The sequence below is a fragment of the Artibeus jamaicensis genome, unplaced genomic scaffold, assembly GCF_021234435.1.
Source record: "Artibeus jamaicensis isolate MK-2021 breed Jamaican fruit bat unplaced genomic scaffold, CSHL_Jam_final scaffold_286, whole genome shotgun sequence".
Lineage (NCBI taxonomy): Eukaryota > Metazoa > Chordata > Mammalia > Chiroptera > Phyllostomidae > Artibeus > Artibeus jamaicensis.
In genome coordinates this window covers 3,238,760-3,254,298 of record NW_026522034.1, presented here as the reverse complement: position 1 = coordinate 3,254,298, position 15,539 = coordinate 3,238,760, and the positions used below count along the sequence as shown (strand labels likewise).

Here is a 15,539-nt window from a genome sequence, read left to right as displayed (position 1 = left end):
AGTGAGGACCAGCCCTGGCATTTTGTCCCCTCAGGTTCCTCGGAGCAGTGGTCGGGGCAGTAGTCAGTGCAGACCGTCAGGGTCGGGAGAGGCTCACCTTATGCACTGAGGCAGCTGGGGGGTCCCCTTGTCCACTTGGGGCGCTGACCCTGCTCTGATCAGCAGGGCCTGAAACCTGGGGCATCCTGACTGCAGGGTGCCTGTGCCAGCAGGGCAGTGTGGCCGACACCAGGTCCCACCCCCGCCCCGCGCAGCTCCCCTTGCCTCTCCCAGTCTGTCCTCTGCACACAGACACACTCATTGTGCTAGGACTGGGGTTCAGTAGTGAGCAAAATAGACCGTGTGAAGTTCACAGTTGAGACAATCACAAAGACAGAAAACTGGTAAGTGCTAAGAAAGAAACATGTATGCGATGGGAATCAGGTCTTGTCTGTAGAGCAGAGGGGGCTGGGCGGCTTCCAGGAAGAGGCAGCACGTGAGCTGAATCAGGAAGACGCACAGGAGTACAAAGGGCAGGCTGCGCTCGAGGGCCAGGTGCTGAGACTGGAGGGAGGCTGCCTGTTCCAGGGCCTCTGAGCAGATGGGCGAAGGTACACAACGCGCCCAGAGGTGTGTGAACTGCACTGGGGCAAGGACACGGCGTCCACCTCGCTGAGAGCCCCGGTGAGCCGGTGACAGGCTCCCAGCTCAGTGGTGAGCGTTTGCAGTGATCGCCCCAGCGGCTGGTGGAGGTCTGAAGGAAGCAGTGAGGAGTAACCTGGATGAGGGAACAGTGGGAGTGGACTGACTCTGCAGGGATGTACAGGTAACACTGCCTGAACTTGGCAATGGACTTGTATAAAGGTGAAGGAGAAGGGAGCCATGGCAGTGCCTGATTCTAGCAGGATGGCTGAGGGCAGGCAGGGGCGCCCTCTGTCCGAGGGGACATCCTCAGTTCTGTCCGGGACACGTTGAGTTTTCAGTGTGCCTTTGACACTGCCAAGAGTTGGAATCTGGGGCCCGGGTAGGGCGATGTGAGTTTTCAGCACCCTGAAGCATGCCGAGGTCACTAGGGAAGACATGCAGAAGAGGCTCAGCACCAAGCCCGGGGATGCTCTTACCACTCAGAGATCCAGAAGAGGAGACTGGGCCAGACGTACAGGGGACAGGGGAGTGCCTCGTCATAGGGCCCAAGGGGAGGGCTGGGAGGGAGAACCAGCAGGTCCCCGCTTCCCAGGAGACACAGGAGAAGGAGACCGTGTCCTCTGGAGGTTGCTGGTTACTTCAAGGCCCGAGTTGGGTGGAGGCAGACTCCAGGTCACAATGGCTGGAGGTGGGTGCAGGCAATAGCGGGAGGCTGACAATCGAGAAGTTTAGCTGTGGTGAAGAGAATGGGAAGTAAGAGATTTTTGAGACCACAGAGGCTTGAGCAAATCTGACCGCCAAAGAGGAGGACATTTCCTTTCAAGTCTGCGTCCCAGGAGGAAGGCAGAAAGTAGAGGGGATGGTAGTGACGGAAGGGGGAGCCTCCCTCAGAGCAAGGAAGGGGGAGCCGGAAGGGGCCTGCTGGCCTGTGAGGGCAGCAGGTGGGGGGCTGCCCTTCGCCAGAGGCCGGGGTCGCAGGCCGGGTCGTGGGGACTCTGACAATGGGCTCTCACTAGTGGATCCAACCTGGCTTGGTTCAGAAACAGCCATGGGTCATGAGAGGGGGCAGGCAGGCACCGTGGCAACTGGACCCTGCGTGACACTGGGAGTGAGGAGGGCCAGCGGCCGGCGTTCCTGTTCTTTTCACCCGGCATCATGGGAGCCCCTTCGTGACTCCCTCATTCACTCAGTTTATAGTGTTTTGTTTTCCCCTTTGGTCTCATCCTTCCCTTCTGCTCTGTGCTGGCCACTGGCTCATGACAAATGAGCAAGAAAAAATTCTCACCCTGTAGGAGCTCATGCACTGGTAGGGGCCCCACTCAAGACTCGGCTTAGTGTCCAGAATCTGGGGGGGGGGGGTTGCCTGCAGCCCACACCAAGCCCCCGAGGTGGGGAAGCGGGAGGGGCAAGGCCGCTTCTCAGACACTTGGCGGACAAGCAGGAGCAGGGAGCCCGGGTGCTCTGGATAAAGGTGGTGAGGTGCCAAAGGGCGTGTGGGACAGGGGCGCCGGGGCTGTGCTTCGGAGCAAGTAAAGCTGAAGGGAAGGCAGGGCCCAGACCCGGCGGGTTTCCCGGGCCCCACAGGAGTTCCACTTTATGCAGAGATGACCAGGAGCAATTGAAGAGTTTCGGACAGAGGAGGGAGGTGGTCAGATCTGCATTTTAGAAAGATCCTCAGTCTGGTCTTGCGGGCAGGGGGTGGGCATCCAGTGGAGACGGGGCAGAGGTAGGGAGGCTGCAGTCACCCGGGAAAGTGGTTGGTGGTGTCCTGGGCTGAGAAAGCCAGTGAGAGGTGGCGAGGAAGAAGCACACACCTGGAATTTCACTGACCTGAGCCTGCACTGTCTGCCACGCCCTGTTCTATGCACCACAGGTAAGTGTATCACCTCCTCGTGTAAACCCCTGAACAGCTCTTGAAGATACACTCTGTTATTTTCTCCATTTTACGAGTAAGGAACCGAGGCTTGGAGAGGCTCGGGACTGTAGTACGAGAGGGCAAGAGCAGAGTGGGGGTCTGCTGGTGACAACAGGAGGGAGCAGAAGGGATGGGGGCGGGGCAGTCTCCGGCTCTGCTCGGTCAGGTGAGAGCGCCACTCACCAGCCCCAGCCATGGAAGAGGGTGGGCCAGAGGTTGGGGGGGGAGGTTTGTTTTCAACCTGTCACCTGGGGCCTGTGGGACATCCAAGCAGAGCTGTGGCCTGCAGAGCTGGACATCCATTCAGGCCTGAGGCTCTGGGGAAAAGATGGGCTGGAAGTAGAGATTCGAGGGCTGAGGTGCAGCTGCAGTGCTCAAGGCCATGGGCACAGGTGAGCTTTTCCAGGGAGCACGTGATGGGTGAGGGTAGATGCCCCAGCTGAAGGGCCGCTGAGGCAGAGCAGTGGCAAAGGAACTCAGGCTGCCAGGGGGCCCCGGGATGGGAGCAGGGGTTGGGGGTGGGGGATGGATCCCCATAGCATTTCATTCTGCAGAGACCAGGCTAAAGAAGTGTCCACCAGACACAGAGAACAAGGGCACTGCCAGGCCTCCCCGCAATGTGCCTGTGAAGAAGGTGCAGGAGACAGTAGGCGCAGGTGACTGAGGGCTTAGTGTTGAGACACGAAATTTTCCTCTTAGCATGTCCTAAAATTTCACATTTACCGCCTTGATTTTAATTAATTTGCAGCACTTCAGTAATTGAATCCTACCGGGAACTTGCAAAGGACAGTAAATTTCAGCTATCTAGAATTCTTGGCAAATGAGCCACTCCGGAAAACTAACATTTCCTTGGATGAAAACACTTGAAATACAGGATTACTTACTTTGTAAAAATGTGTTTATTATGGCCCTGGCTGGTGTAGCTCAGTGGATTGAGCACGGGCCTGCAAACCAAAGGACTGTGGTTCCATTTCCAGTCAGGGCACATGCCTGGGTTGCAGGCCAGTTCCCAGCAGGGGAACTCACAAGAGGCAACCATACATTGATATTTCTCTCCCTCTCTCCTTCCCTTCCCCTCTAAAGATAAATAAAATTTTTTAAAAATGTGTTTATTATGAAAATTATCAATCATATAAAAAAGTAGCGGGAAGACCACAGCAAACGCATCGCTTAATCCGAGCAGTGACCAAGTCAAGGCCGCCCGCTGTGCCGTCCACACACCCCAGGCTCTGGGTGCTTGGCAGCAGATCCTAACCATTATATCGATTTCTCCCAAAAACTTTAGTTCATTTCTCCAAAAGACAAAAGACTTTTTAAAAATGTAACCACAATACTGTACTGTTGTTACTCCAAAAAATTAATAATTCCTTAATTCAATCACATATCCATTGCTTAAATTTCCCCAACTGTCTCATTTTCCCCTAGTTGGCTGGTTAAAATTAGGCTTCAAACAAGGTTCACACATACTGCATTTGTTTTCTCTGTCTCTTTCTATTTTTCACGGAGTGTATTTGCTGAGGAAACCAGGCTACTTGGAGGCATGAGCCTGTGGGAATCTGGTAGAGAGCTGAGCGTGACGGTGGAGAGAGCGGGACGGGCCAGGGCGAGGTGGGTGCCGGCCACCCAGTCAGGACGCCCACCTGCATGACCAGGGCAGCCTGTGGAGGCCCATCTGGAGCCAAAAGGAGAGCCCAAGGCTACTGAAGGGTGGGACTGTCCCTGTGATCCCCGAGGTCCCTCAGCTGGGGGAGCGGAGGGAAAGTGGGAAGATGGCCTGAACTGAGGAGCAGGGGCAGAGCTCAGGCTGGCCAAGGGCCAGAGGCTGCCCCCTGGCACACAGGAAGTGAGGGAGGGTCAGGGCCTGATGTCTGTAGGGGGAGGGGGACGCCATGCCAAAAACCAGCTACGAGTCAGTGCCCAGCTCCTTCCCTCCTGGTCCTTCCCCGGAGCTTCTCCTTGGCCTCCCAGCTTCAGTCCTGGGCCCAGACACCAGATCTTTTTACAGTGCTTGTGATCAGTGGCCCTGACCCCTAAGCTCCACCTTCTCCTCTTGCTCCTGGCCCCCCACAGCCCTGAGAAGGACTGTCCTCCCCAGCTTCAAAGGACCAAGGCTGGCACTGCCTGGATCTGGAATACCATTCTGGAGCCATAATGGAGGTTAGGGGTGGGGTGGGGACCAGCCATGTTCAGGGTTCCTCAGGTTGCTAGTGAGGATGACTACTGAGGTGGCTTAGACCAGTGAGGAGTGGGCCTGCCAGTACCAGCCTTTGCCCGAGACGGGTTCGGGGCTGGGGCGGGCAGTGCCAGGGTCCAGCACCCCTCCCGGGCTTGTCTTCTGTTCCTCCCACCCCACCACACCTCCATCCGCCAGCCTCAGTTTCTCTCCTCCGCTTTTTTCCTTCTCTGCCCTGGGGTTTCTTTTATCTACTCCTTCTGCCTCCTTGGGGGGCTTCCCACGCCTCCCACCCCACATCCTGGACCCACGAACACACACACTCATGCTGAGTCCCCAACACAGAGACATGAGGCAACTTGGACCAGTACGAACCTCTGGCCTCCTGGCTCCACGCCATTGGGCCCGACTGTCCGTGAGAACCGGGGTGCGGCCTGGAGTGGGCGCCCCCACGGCCAGCTGTTCTGCCGACAGACACCAGCCGTGCAGGTGTGAGGGCATCTCAGCCCACAGGTCTGTGTTCAGGGCCTTCCAAACCCAGACCTACAGGGAGTCTGTCTTCTAGAAAATCTTGTTCAAGAAGATTTTTGAGGACTTACAAGGACCTATGCAATAGAAAAGAGCTTAAAGTAGGAATAAGTAAGAATGAAGCTAGCCCTGACTGGTGTGGCTCAGTGGGTAGGGTGTCGTCCTGCATATCTGGAGGTCGCAGGTTCGGTTCTCAGTCAGGGCACAGGCCTGGGTTGTGGGCCTGCCTCCTGTTGAGGTGTGTGTGAGGGGCAAGTGATTAATGTTTCTTTCTCCTTCCCTTCCTCCCTCTCTAAAAATAAATAAAATATTTTAAGAAATAAAATAATGAGGCCTAGGGTTAGGGTTGAGGCATAAAATGAGTCCAGGAGCCCTGGCTGGGTAGCTGAGTGGATTAGATCATTGTCCCACTGCTCCAAGGTTGCAAGTTCAATCCCCGGTCAGGGCACATACAAGAATCAACCAGTGAATGCATGAATAAGTGCAGCAACAAATGGATGTTTTTCTCTCCCCCCTTCCCCTGTCTAAAATCAATTTGAACATAAAAAATTTTTTTGAACAATTCCAGGAAACTTTGCCAAATCAGGCCTGCCTGCCCTGAGTTGGCCGTGGATCGGGTTGAGAGCCCCCTAGCAGGCAAAGCAAGAGAAGAAGCAGGTCCACCGTGTATTTCTGTGTCTGTGAGATGTAAGTTCTGAAGAATGACACTGGTCCTGACTGAGACCAGAGCAATCATCGCTTTAAGGTGACAGGCGCTGTCTGGAGGCCTTGGCCCAGTCCCGCCCCCAGAGGCACGAGAAAGCGGGCAGAGGGCCTGTCCTCACAGCGCCAAGCCCGGCTCTGCCTCTGGGCCGGGGCGACGGGCCTGCGCCACATACTGCTGTGGGCCTTGCCAAGTCGGGGGTGTCACAGACCCTGTGGGGGAGCAGATCCCCCAGTGCATGTCCGTTGTCCCTTCATCCACACATCGGCTGTTTTACTGGACTCCTTCCCCCACGTCCCTCTGTGTCCAGCTTTGAGACAGGGGCTGCATCAGGCTCAAAGGTGCTCACAGGCTGGGGCAAGGTCCCGTGAACAGCCCACACAGAGTTAAAGGCGTAAGTGTAGTAGACAGTGGGCACTCTTTGCCTCTCGCAAGTCACTTCAGAGGCGGTGGTGGCTGTCAAGGGCCCCCAGGAATTCTGGCCTTGCAGCCTCAGAGCCTCCCCACCTCCAGCCCCGACCTTTGTGGAGCAAGCAGGCCAGGACGGCATCTCTGGAAAGTCCTAGCAGGGACTGGCTCTGGGCCAGGTGCCAAGCTGGCAGGATGGAGGGTGGGGAGCCAGCAGGGGTGGGGCCTCTGATCTCCCTTCCCCTGGTTCCTGCCAATCCTGCCTTTGTACTCTCCACTTTCTTTTCTCCTTTCCCCCCCACCTCCCCCAATAACTCTCTCTCTCACACACACACCCACCCTTCACCCTTTCCTCTTGGTTCTCCAGGCCAGCGCCAGCTGTGCTTTCACGCTTTCCTCATCTGACGTGCTCCCCACGTCCCCCACCGGGAAGCCCCGCCCCCCCGGCCGCACCCCCATGGGGCACACTGGCGTCCCCACCTGGCTGTTCTCTCAAAGTGCTCTCTGCTGTTCTATGGTCGCAGGCATGTCCTTGTCCCTCATAGAGCCTCGGCTTCCTCATCCGAGAAACAGAAAGGGTTGGAGCTCTCTCCTGGTGGAAGAAGTTTGGACTTCGGACTTAGATGGAACGGAGTTTCCAACCCACTTATTTCCTTAAGTTTTTCTGAGCCTGTTTCCTCATCTGTAAAACGGGGTCTGATAAAAACAGAGTACACGGACTTGTGGTGAGGCTCGAATGAGACAGCAGGCGCGGCGCTCTGCGGGCCTGGCATTCGTTGCCGCCCACGCCGGGCTCCAGTGCCCGCATCTCCAGTGGGCTCCTTCCTGTGCCTGAGCGGCCAGTCTGGTATTTGATGGCAGGCTCGGATGGTGCCTGCTTCCCCCTCCCAGAGCCCAGCCAGGCCAATGAGAGAGAATAATGGGGCAGAGAGGACGGTGGGACCCAGGCCCTGGGCGGCCCTGACCCACAGGTGCATCCCAGGCCCGCAGCGAGTGCCGGCCCAAGGCTTGAGGAGCTGAAGCGGTGCGGTGTGGAGCAGGGCTCCCGTCTTCTTCTCTGGCTGGGAGGCGGACACGCAGGTGAGGTGACCAGGCTGGGGCACCAGGGAGCCCAGGGCATGGTGAGTGGCCCCCACCAAGGCCCAGCAGAGAAGATGGGTCAGGGAGTGGGGTGGGGAGCCCAGGGTCCCAGTGTCCCACGGGGCAGTCGAGCAGCTGGGCCCCATAGGCCGTGTGGTCCAGCCCGGGCAGGGGCCCAGTTGGCTGTGTCCTGGAGAGGCCTGTCTGGAGGGGAGGCATCGGGATCCTCCTGGGCTCCTCCACCCAGGATACCCAGGTGAGCAGTGTCTCCGGCCTCCCCCTGCCCGCACCCGCACCCGCACCCTTCTCCTTGTGCCTGCAGCTCAGGCTGCTTGTCACCTCCCACGGAGACAGCCCTGCCATCCACGCTCCAGCCAGTGAAGAGCACACCTCTTGGAGCTGCTTCGGGAAGGACCTGAGCCTCCCCAACTCCTGGGCTGCATACGCACTGCCCACCCGTGCCCCTGCCCCAGCCTCTGACAAGGAGCCCACCCCTCCCAGGGCTGTGCCCTCCTGGCTGGCTCCTCAGAGATAGTTCCTCCCTGGGACTCCCTCCGGCTCAGTCCCAACTGCACCTCCTGTGGGAGCCACCCCAGGGAGTCCTCCATTCAGTCACCCCAACGGCTGCAGATCAGCGGGGGTGGTGAGATGACGCGGGTGAGGCCCGTGGTCAGTGCTTTCATTCACACGGCTCTTTCATGCCCAGCACTCGTTAGGAGTGGGGAATATTAGTTCCCAAGTGCAGGTGGATACTGAGTTCCAGAGAGGGGAAGTGACTTGCCCGAGGTTCCACGCTGTGTACCTGGCAGAGATTTGGGGCCAGGCTTGCCAGCGGAGGGTCCGTGCCCATCCCCCAGCCAGCGTCCCGCCACGCCCTTCCCTTTCTCCAGGTGGCACGCCGGCCTCTCCCTCCCCACCCACTGCCTCCTTACTAGCTGGGCCCGTTCCTCCGTGTCTCTGGCAAACACCCCTTAGCTCATAACAATTAGGATAATTGCTGGCATTTATGGTGTGGAGCTTTCTGTGTGCCAGGCAGCGTCAAGCAGTCCACATTCATTGTCTTAGTTAATCCTTGGAACAACGTTACGAGGTAATTTCAATTATTATCCTCATTTGAAAAATGAGGAAGTGGGAGTTTAGGAGTTGGCGTCTCCTTGGTCTGCGCTGCCGCCCTCTGGCCTGAAGGGGGCGGTGACAGCGCTCTGCTGTGAGCAGTGTCTGTGTGCTCCGAGAAACTCAGGAACTCTCAAGTTCAGCGCCCTTCTCCTAACTCCCCAGAGCCTGCTGCCCAGCCCCTGCAAGGCAGGTGGGCTGGTCATATTGTCCTCGTCCACTCGGACGCATCCCGTGTCGTCTGTCCTGAGTCTGTCCTGACACAGTCCAGGCTTGGCAGAGGGACAGGAAAGAGATGGCAGACCCAGCGGCACAGGGGGACTTGGAGTTTAAGGAAAGGGAAGGAGAGAAGACAAGTGGGAAGGGGTGTTAGCGCTGGAGGATTCAAGGCAAAACCCCACTTTGGGTCCAGCCTTGGTCCCACCTGGGAAGAGTCACAGAAAGACCCTTGACCTCTTCTGTAAACTCCAAGTACCAGCCCTCTGCCAGGTAGGCTTGTTCTCCCACCCCTCTCTTCTGCCCCTGCCCCTCTCTTCTGCCCCCGCCCCTCTCTTCTGCCAGGGGAGATTCAAGCTAGACCCCAGGGACAGGGCCCACAGCAGGTTGAGAAGTGGCACTGGAAGCCTGGGCAGAATGGCTTCTGGGCCACCCTCACTGTCCGGGCCTCGGGTCACGGTGGCCCTGCCGGACTCCAAGTCTCCATAAAGATGGAGCCAGCCGGGTGCTGGGCTCTTGTCACTGGGACTTCCAGAACAGGCTTCGGAACCAGATCACCTCCTGGGCGAAGTCTGCCCACGGGCAAGCCCCCCACGCACGGCCTCTTTTGTTTCCGTGGGCGACACGAGTGGGTAGGTGGGCAGGTTACAGGGCTCAGAGCTCCGCAGGTTCTGTGTGGTCTGTTGCCTTAGGAGACTCGTGCCTGTCACAGCACAAAGGGCAGCACAAACACAGGGTCGTCCTCTCTACACAGACTCCTAAGTGGCCCAAAGCACATGCCTGTGAGGGCTCTCACGAGACCGGGATGCAAGCCCCTCCGTGCCATTCTGACACCCCGCCCCCCATCCCGGGGCCAGGGGAGCCCAAGACTCAGAGTTGGGGATGATTTCCCCTGATGGGGGCTGGATAGAGGAGGGGGCTCTGTCTCCAAGGTGCCCACTCGCTCCGTGCCCCTCCGCCCCTCCGGCGTCCTTGAACAGCAGCCTCTCTCCCGGACGCCTGGATTTGGTCAGCGTCAGTGTGGGACCCCTGCTTTTTGTCCCTGGAAGTTTCTTCGGGATCTCAGCAGCCACCAGAACCCTGGCAGGTGAGGGCCTTATGGGCAGGTAAGAGCAGAGGAACCGTAGCTCATGAGTTCTCCTGAGCACACACACCTTCTAAGAAGCACTGGTTATGGGGCCAGCCATTTCCTCACTGTGTGACCTGGGCAAGTCACAAGTCCTCTCCTGTCTGCCTCGAAGAGTCATGGACATTCTCAAATAGGACGAAGCATGAGAAGCTTTTATTCCAGTGTTAGCCCCCTAAGTGCCCCTGGCTGGAGCTGTGGGGCAGGTGGAAGAGGGACAGTGGCGAGGGACCTTTCGGGAAATGGAGCAAAAGATGTAGTGGAGAGTCACGGGGGGACCCACAGCTGGTGCGGACAGTGGGAGCTCGTGAACACCAAGACCTCCGTCTTTGGAGTCTGGGCCCTGGGGAGTCACGGAAGGTTTCTGAGGAGAGCCTGCTGCACGGCCTGCAAGGCGCGACGTGGTCAGACCCATACTCAGGAGAGGGCCACCTCGTGGTCACTCACATCAGTAGTGCTCTGGGGGCCCAAGGGTGCTGCTCAGTCTGCCCCCAGGCCTCTAGTTCAAGGTTGTCCAATTTTCCTACTCACTGGGGGCTCACCTCTGGCTCAAGGGAGGCAGCTCCCATAGCCCACCCATCTTCTTGTCTGACCCTAACACCTTTCTAATGAAGTAAGTAAGATAAGGGTCAAAGCTGCCCAAGGCCAAGCCAACCTCTTGCCTGTCTGTAATATGATGGAGTCTGGGGGATGAGGGCTGGGTGAGTGCGCTGCTGGGCGGGGGCAGGTCTTACCTTCCCTCCTCTATCCCCCTTTCCAGGCGACCTTGGTGTCTTATCCTTTCTGACCTTCACTTTGAGCCAGCCAGGTCCAGAGATGATGTCACCCCTGGGTCTGCCCTGCGGGAAGGCTAGGGGACAGGCACCCTGGGGACCCCTTCCCTCCCCAGGTGCCATCAGACCGGCCACTCCAACCATCTTCTCTACCTCCTCTTTGAGCTTTGCCAGGCCCTGTGCTGGGCTGTGCTGGGAGCAGAGGTGACCCAGAGCCAGGCCTTGTCCTCAAAGACCTTCCAGGCTGGCTGGAGGCTATGGAGAACCAAGAAGAGGTCTGAGCCAGCCAGGGAGCAGGGAGGAGTAGTGTAGACAAAGGCCTGCGGCCTGAGGGAGCTGCACTGCTCAGAGGCCCAGGGACTGCAGGGCAGGGCCTGTGGCTGAGCTGAGAGAGAACCAGGGCTCTTCCCTGGCTGAGGTGAACTTATGGTCAGGGAGGGGTTTGTGGGCAACCCTATGAGAAGGCTCCCCTCGTCCCCAGGTCTCCCATAGGTTTCAGGCCCAAGTTTTTGTCTTTCTCCTCCAGGCTTCATGAAGCCCTTCCTGGAGTTAAAGTGGCTCCGCCTGGTGAGGCGGCTGGAAGGGCTGCCAGCCCCTAGGCACTGGAGAAGCCATGATTCCAAACCTGAGCCCCATTGAGAGTGGGGGCCCAGACAGCAGGCGTGTGGGGAAGGGGCCGATTTGAGTATCATAGGATCCTCTTTTCTTCAAATCAGGAGTCCTCTAACCAATGGGGGAGGTGGGGGCTATGTCTAAGCAGTCTCTGGGACCCAGGTGCTCTCTCTTATCCTCACCTCACCACCCAGACACATCTATCCAGGGGCGTCCTGGAGGCAGAAGGCACGCCTTTCTGCCTGCCCCCCTCCAAGAAGCCCACAGTCGGTAGGACCTATTGCCTCACCCCAGCTAGCTGGCTGCCCCAGCCGTGCACCACTCCCCAGGGGAAAGAATTTTTGACCTGGAGGAGACACTGATCAGACACAGGGTCCTGCATGATGTCTCTGAGCAGTGGGCCCAGGCAACCGGAAGAGCAGCTGGGGTTCCCAGGCCAGGCCAGGCCTGAGGGAGCCTGGAACAGCCACGCAGCCTGGAGAAGCTGAGCTCCCCGCACACTGGATCCCGGGCACCGGGAGGCTCCCTGTGTCCAGAAAGAAGAGCAGCACTGTACTTGGGAATGACTGTCCCCCAAAGTCTGGAGGGGAAGAAGGGCAAGGGTGAAATGCTGCAGGTCACAGGATAGGGTGGACCTGCCAGGCAGGGGACTGTGCTGGAGGGCAGCTCTGCACAAGCAAATGTCCAAGGAGCCTCACAGCTGGGGCTAGAGAGAGGAGATGCCAGGTATTCTGACGTGGGTCTGTAGACAAGTGACAAAAATAGACTGGGTGCCAATTTGCATGTAGCTCCCCACGTGACTTGATTCTCACACGGCTTGCTTAATGCTCAGACGCACCGGAGTCCTCGTTTCATCTCCTCCTTTGCCATCTGGCTTCTCCCCAGGGAATCATGCCCCACGGCATGCCCAGCGTGGGGCCTGAGAGTTGCATTCAGCCACGATGCTAGATGCTGGGCAGAAGAGGCCAGCAACTCCTGTGGTATTTGCTGAGCTCTGGTAGCTTGACGTTTGAATCTTGTGTCCTCGGGCCAGAGCCGCTGAGGTTGGTCTACTGGCGTGGGGAAGGCTGGGGCACCACACTCTAAGGCTAGGTCTCTCTAATCCTACTTCCTGCCAGATTCTATTTACCCCAAAGAGGCCACTTCCCCAGGCTGAGCAGGGAGGCAGGGGCCCAAGCACTGGGAGTTAGCTGTTACTGGCCGCAGCTTGGACCGTGCCCTGGGGGAAGTGGAGAGGAGAGGACTGAACTGGACCTCTGCCTCCTTCAGGGGCAGAACCACTTCTGGAAAGTGGAGGGGTTCTCAGAAACCACAGCAGTGGCCACTCCCTGTGGGGGGGCAGGGGCCAATCTCAGGGAGAGGAGTTTGAGAGCAGGGGGAATTCAGGAGCCAAAATGGACATGGGTCAGATAAACTCGATGTGACCATAACAAGGGAGGAATCTGGTAAGGCCTCTGGAAGGAAGAGGCGTGCAGTGCCCTGGGGAAGGTGGGTGCTGACAACACAGGGGCTGTGCCCGGGCCCCAGAGAAGGGGCTTGCTTTTCTGCAGGACTCCGCCAAGCACCCTGAGCTGTGGACAGTGGGCTTGCTCCAAGACCTGCAAGAGATGAGGTGAGGGCACAGAGCTGGGAGGGGCCGTGTGGGTGGAGGGAAAAGAAGCCCCACTCCACCCCTTGCTTCTCTGCCTGAAGTTCATCTGTCAGCCCGTGACCCCTCCCATCCTTTCCTGAGCAGCCAGCCCAGAGCCTGGAACACAGAGAGGAGCTGGGGCCAGAGTTAGGTTTATCGAGTTGACCTGAATTTAATTGAATCAACTTTAAAGTTTTGAAAGTGCTCATTTAAAAGCATGAGGGCCCCCCACTCAACATTCCCACACAGAGAGGGTTAGTAAATCTGAGCACCTGGAAGGAGGGGACATTTTGGTGGGGTACCCAAGACCTAGTTGTGGCAGGGGGTCTCTGACTTCCTTCGCCCCCTCCAGTCTCCCAGCGTCCCACTCTAGGACAGGGGTCTGGAGCTACCCTCTGGGGGCAGGGGGTCACCTTGATGCCAGGAAGGAGGGAAGCTTCAGTGGGAGTGCTGTGGCTGCAGACCAACCCCTGTCCCCGCATCTAGACTGGGAGTGGGAGGGTGGGAGGAGGGGGAAGAGCTAAATCCCCTGGGAGCTGGGAGTGAAAGGCAGAGCCCGGGGAGCCTGAGGTTGAGACAGAAATCTTCAGGGAGATCTTTGAGCTAAAGCTGTCTCAGGATCCAGGAAAGAGGTTTGGGGTAAGAACAGTCCCTAAGAAGGGACCCTATGGATGGTGCCTGTTCCCCACCCAGGCGCTACCTCTGGGAATTATGAGAAATGGTTAGGCAGTCTGGATGCAACCAGAAAAAAAAGTAATGAGTCCTCTCCCTTGGCTTCCACTGCCCACCAGGGATGCAGCAACTCATGTGGCTTCAAGAGCCCAGGTCTTCTATCCACCTGTGGGCATCAAGCATCCTTTCTCAGAGCCGGCTCAGACCTGAGCCTCCTGCAGAAAAACCTTTGGGGCTCAGTGGTAAGGGGGAAAGAAGCAGCACCATGGGGGGGGGTCCACCCTTGAGATCTGGGCTCAGCCCCTTTTTCCAATGCTTCTGCAGCCCCTGACCACAGTCCCTGTGTTAGCCCTCCTCTCCTGGGACCCTGGAAGGCACACCTGTGTCTATATTTGGGTGAGCGTGCACATGTGCACGCAGGGACACATCTCATCTGCTTTCTGCCCTCTCTACTTTCTGGAGAATCCCACAGACTCTCAGTGCCAGCAAGGCCCTGGAGACCACTTGGGGAATTCCTTCAACAACTAAGAGAGAAATGCGAGTGGCTGTGCCCAGAGTCACTCGGAGCAGCTCTTCCCCATACCCCGGCTCCATCTTGCTCTTTTTCTTGCCTTTACCACCAGCCCGTTTTTCGCTGTTTCTTTCTCCCTCTCATCTCAAGAAACTTTGGTGCCCTGATGGTCCTAGGCCCCAGGGCTCCCCAGCTGTTCCCGCAGATGGAGACCTGCAAGCCGAGGCAGGGGAGGCAGCTTTGTTCTCTGCCCTCTCTCCAGGGATCCTGGATGGAAACCAGAGCACCCCAAAGCCTGAGGTAGGAAAACAGAGCCCACAGTGGCCCAGATTCCAGGTTCCCTACCTCCCTCTGGGTGAGAAGCTGACCCAGGACCTTAGAACTTCCCCTTTCAGAAAGCAGCAGCCAAGGACCTCTACCTGCCTGGCCAGCCCCCAGGGGCCTCCTTGCGCCTGCAGCCTAGCATCTTCCTGTTCTTTCCCCTTACCTGACTTGTAGGTCCCTTCTACTACGTGCACATCAGGTAGGCCTTCCCTATGGGCAGGACCTCCCACACCTACCTGGCTGGGTCTGTGGCGTAGTCATTTGCCTTGTGAGAAGGAGGGTTACAGCCCAGGCCCACCTGCCTGGTCTGCCAGCTGGCAGTGAGCAGGGCCCATGGTTTCAGTAAGTGCTACCAGCCATGTGCTCGGCCGCCGATCCCACCGGATCCTGCCCTCACAGAAACCGCTCTCTAATGTGAGAAACTGACGAGCACATGCTACTCACACCCTATGTGGTCAGTGCCATGGTGGCAGGAAGCTCAGCAGCTGTGACAGTACGAGAAAAAACACTCGACTCAGCTTGGAGAGATCAGAGAATCAACCTAGAAGGGACGTTTGACGTGGGTCATCGAGGCAACTAGTTCTCCAACCTGATAAGTAAAGGCACGAATACAGAGAAAACAACACGAGAAAAGGGGTGGAAGCATAAAAGAAACACAATATTTTGGAGAAAAAGTGGCAAGTTCAGTACTGTCAGAGCGAAGAGTGGGGTCAGTTTGCGAAAATGGTCAAAAAGAATCACAGAGATTGGGAGGAGGTCAGTGTCTACTTGGTGGACGTTTGTTGAATGAATGAAACATTTACAGATGTAGGGTGTGCTAAAGAGCTCAGAAATGAGATTGATGGTTCTTGGTGGAATTTCAAAACGAGAATAATCAGTATAGTCAAGGGTGTCCTGGAGGATCAGGGAAGTGTGCTGACCTTTAAAAGTGGAGTTGAAGAGGGGACAACATCCAGGTGAGGAGAACGGCCAGCGTATGAGGTGGAATGATGACAGTCTTATGTGTCACAGGGACCATAATGGCGGCCATAAGGCTGGGGCCAGCTGGACAGACCTTGAATGCCAGGGGGAAGGTGTGGTTCTGATAGGGCCAGGCCAGAGGAGCCATGGAAGGTCCCAGAGCAGAGGATG

At 57.5% G+C, this 15,539-nt stretch overlaps 1 protein-coding gene across 1 annotated transcript; it reads left to right on the top strand.

Moving 5' to 3' along the window:
- Positions 1-2,921: 2,921 nt before the first annotated feature.
- Positions 2,922-14,580, top strand: LMAN1L (lectin, mannose binding 1 like). The gene is given in 15 exon segments (XM_053656803.1): positions 2,922-2,931; positions 4,558-4,633; positions 4,635-4,696; positions 7,334-7,444; positions 7,447-7,472; positions 7,754-7,947; positions 9,741-9,847; positions 10,647-10,718; positions 11,186-11,226; positions 11,570-11,682; positions 11,684-11,741; positions 12,822-12,883; positions 13,693-13,775; positions 13,778-13,815; positions 14,465-14,580. Coding segments are annotated over 15 exon segments (1,164 nt in total). The 3' UTR covers positions 14,576-14,580.
- The last annotated feature ends 959 nt before the right edge of the window (positions 14,581-15,539 follow it).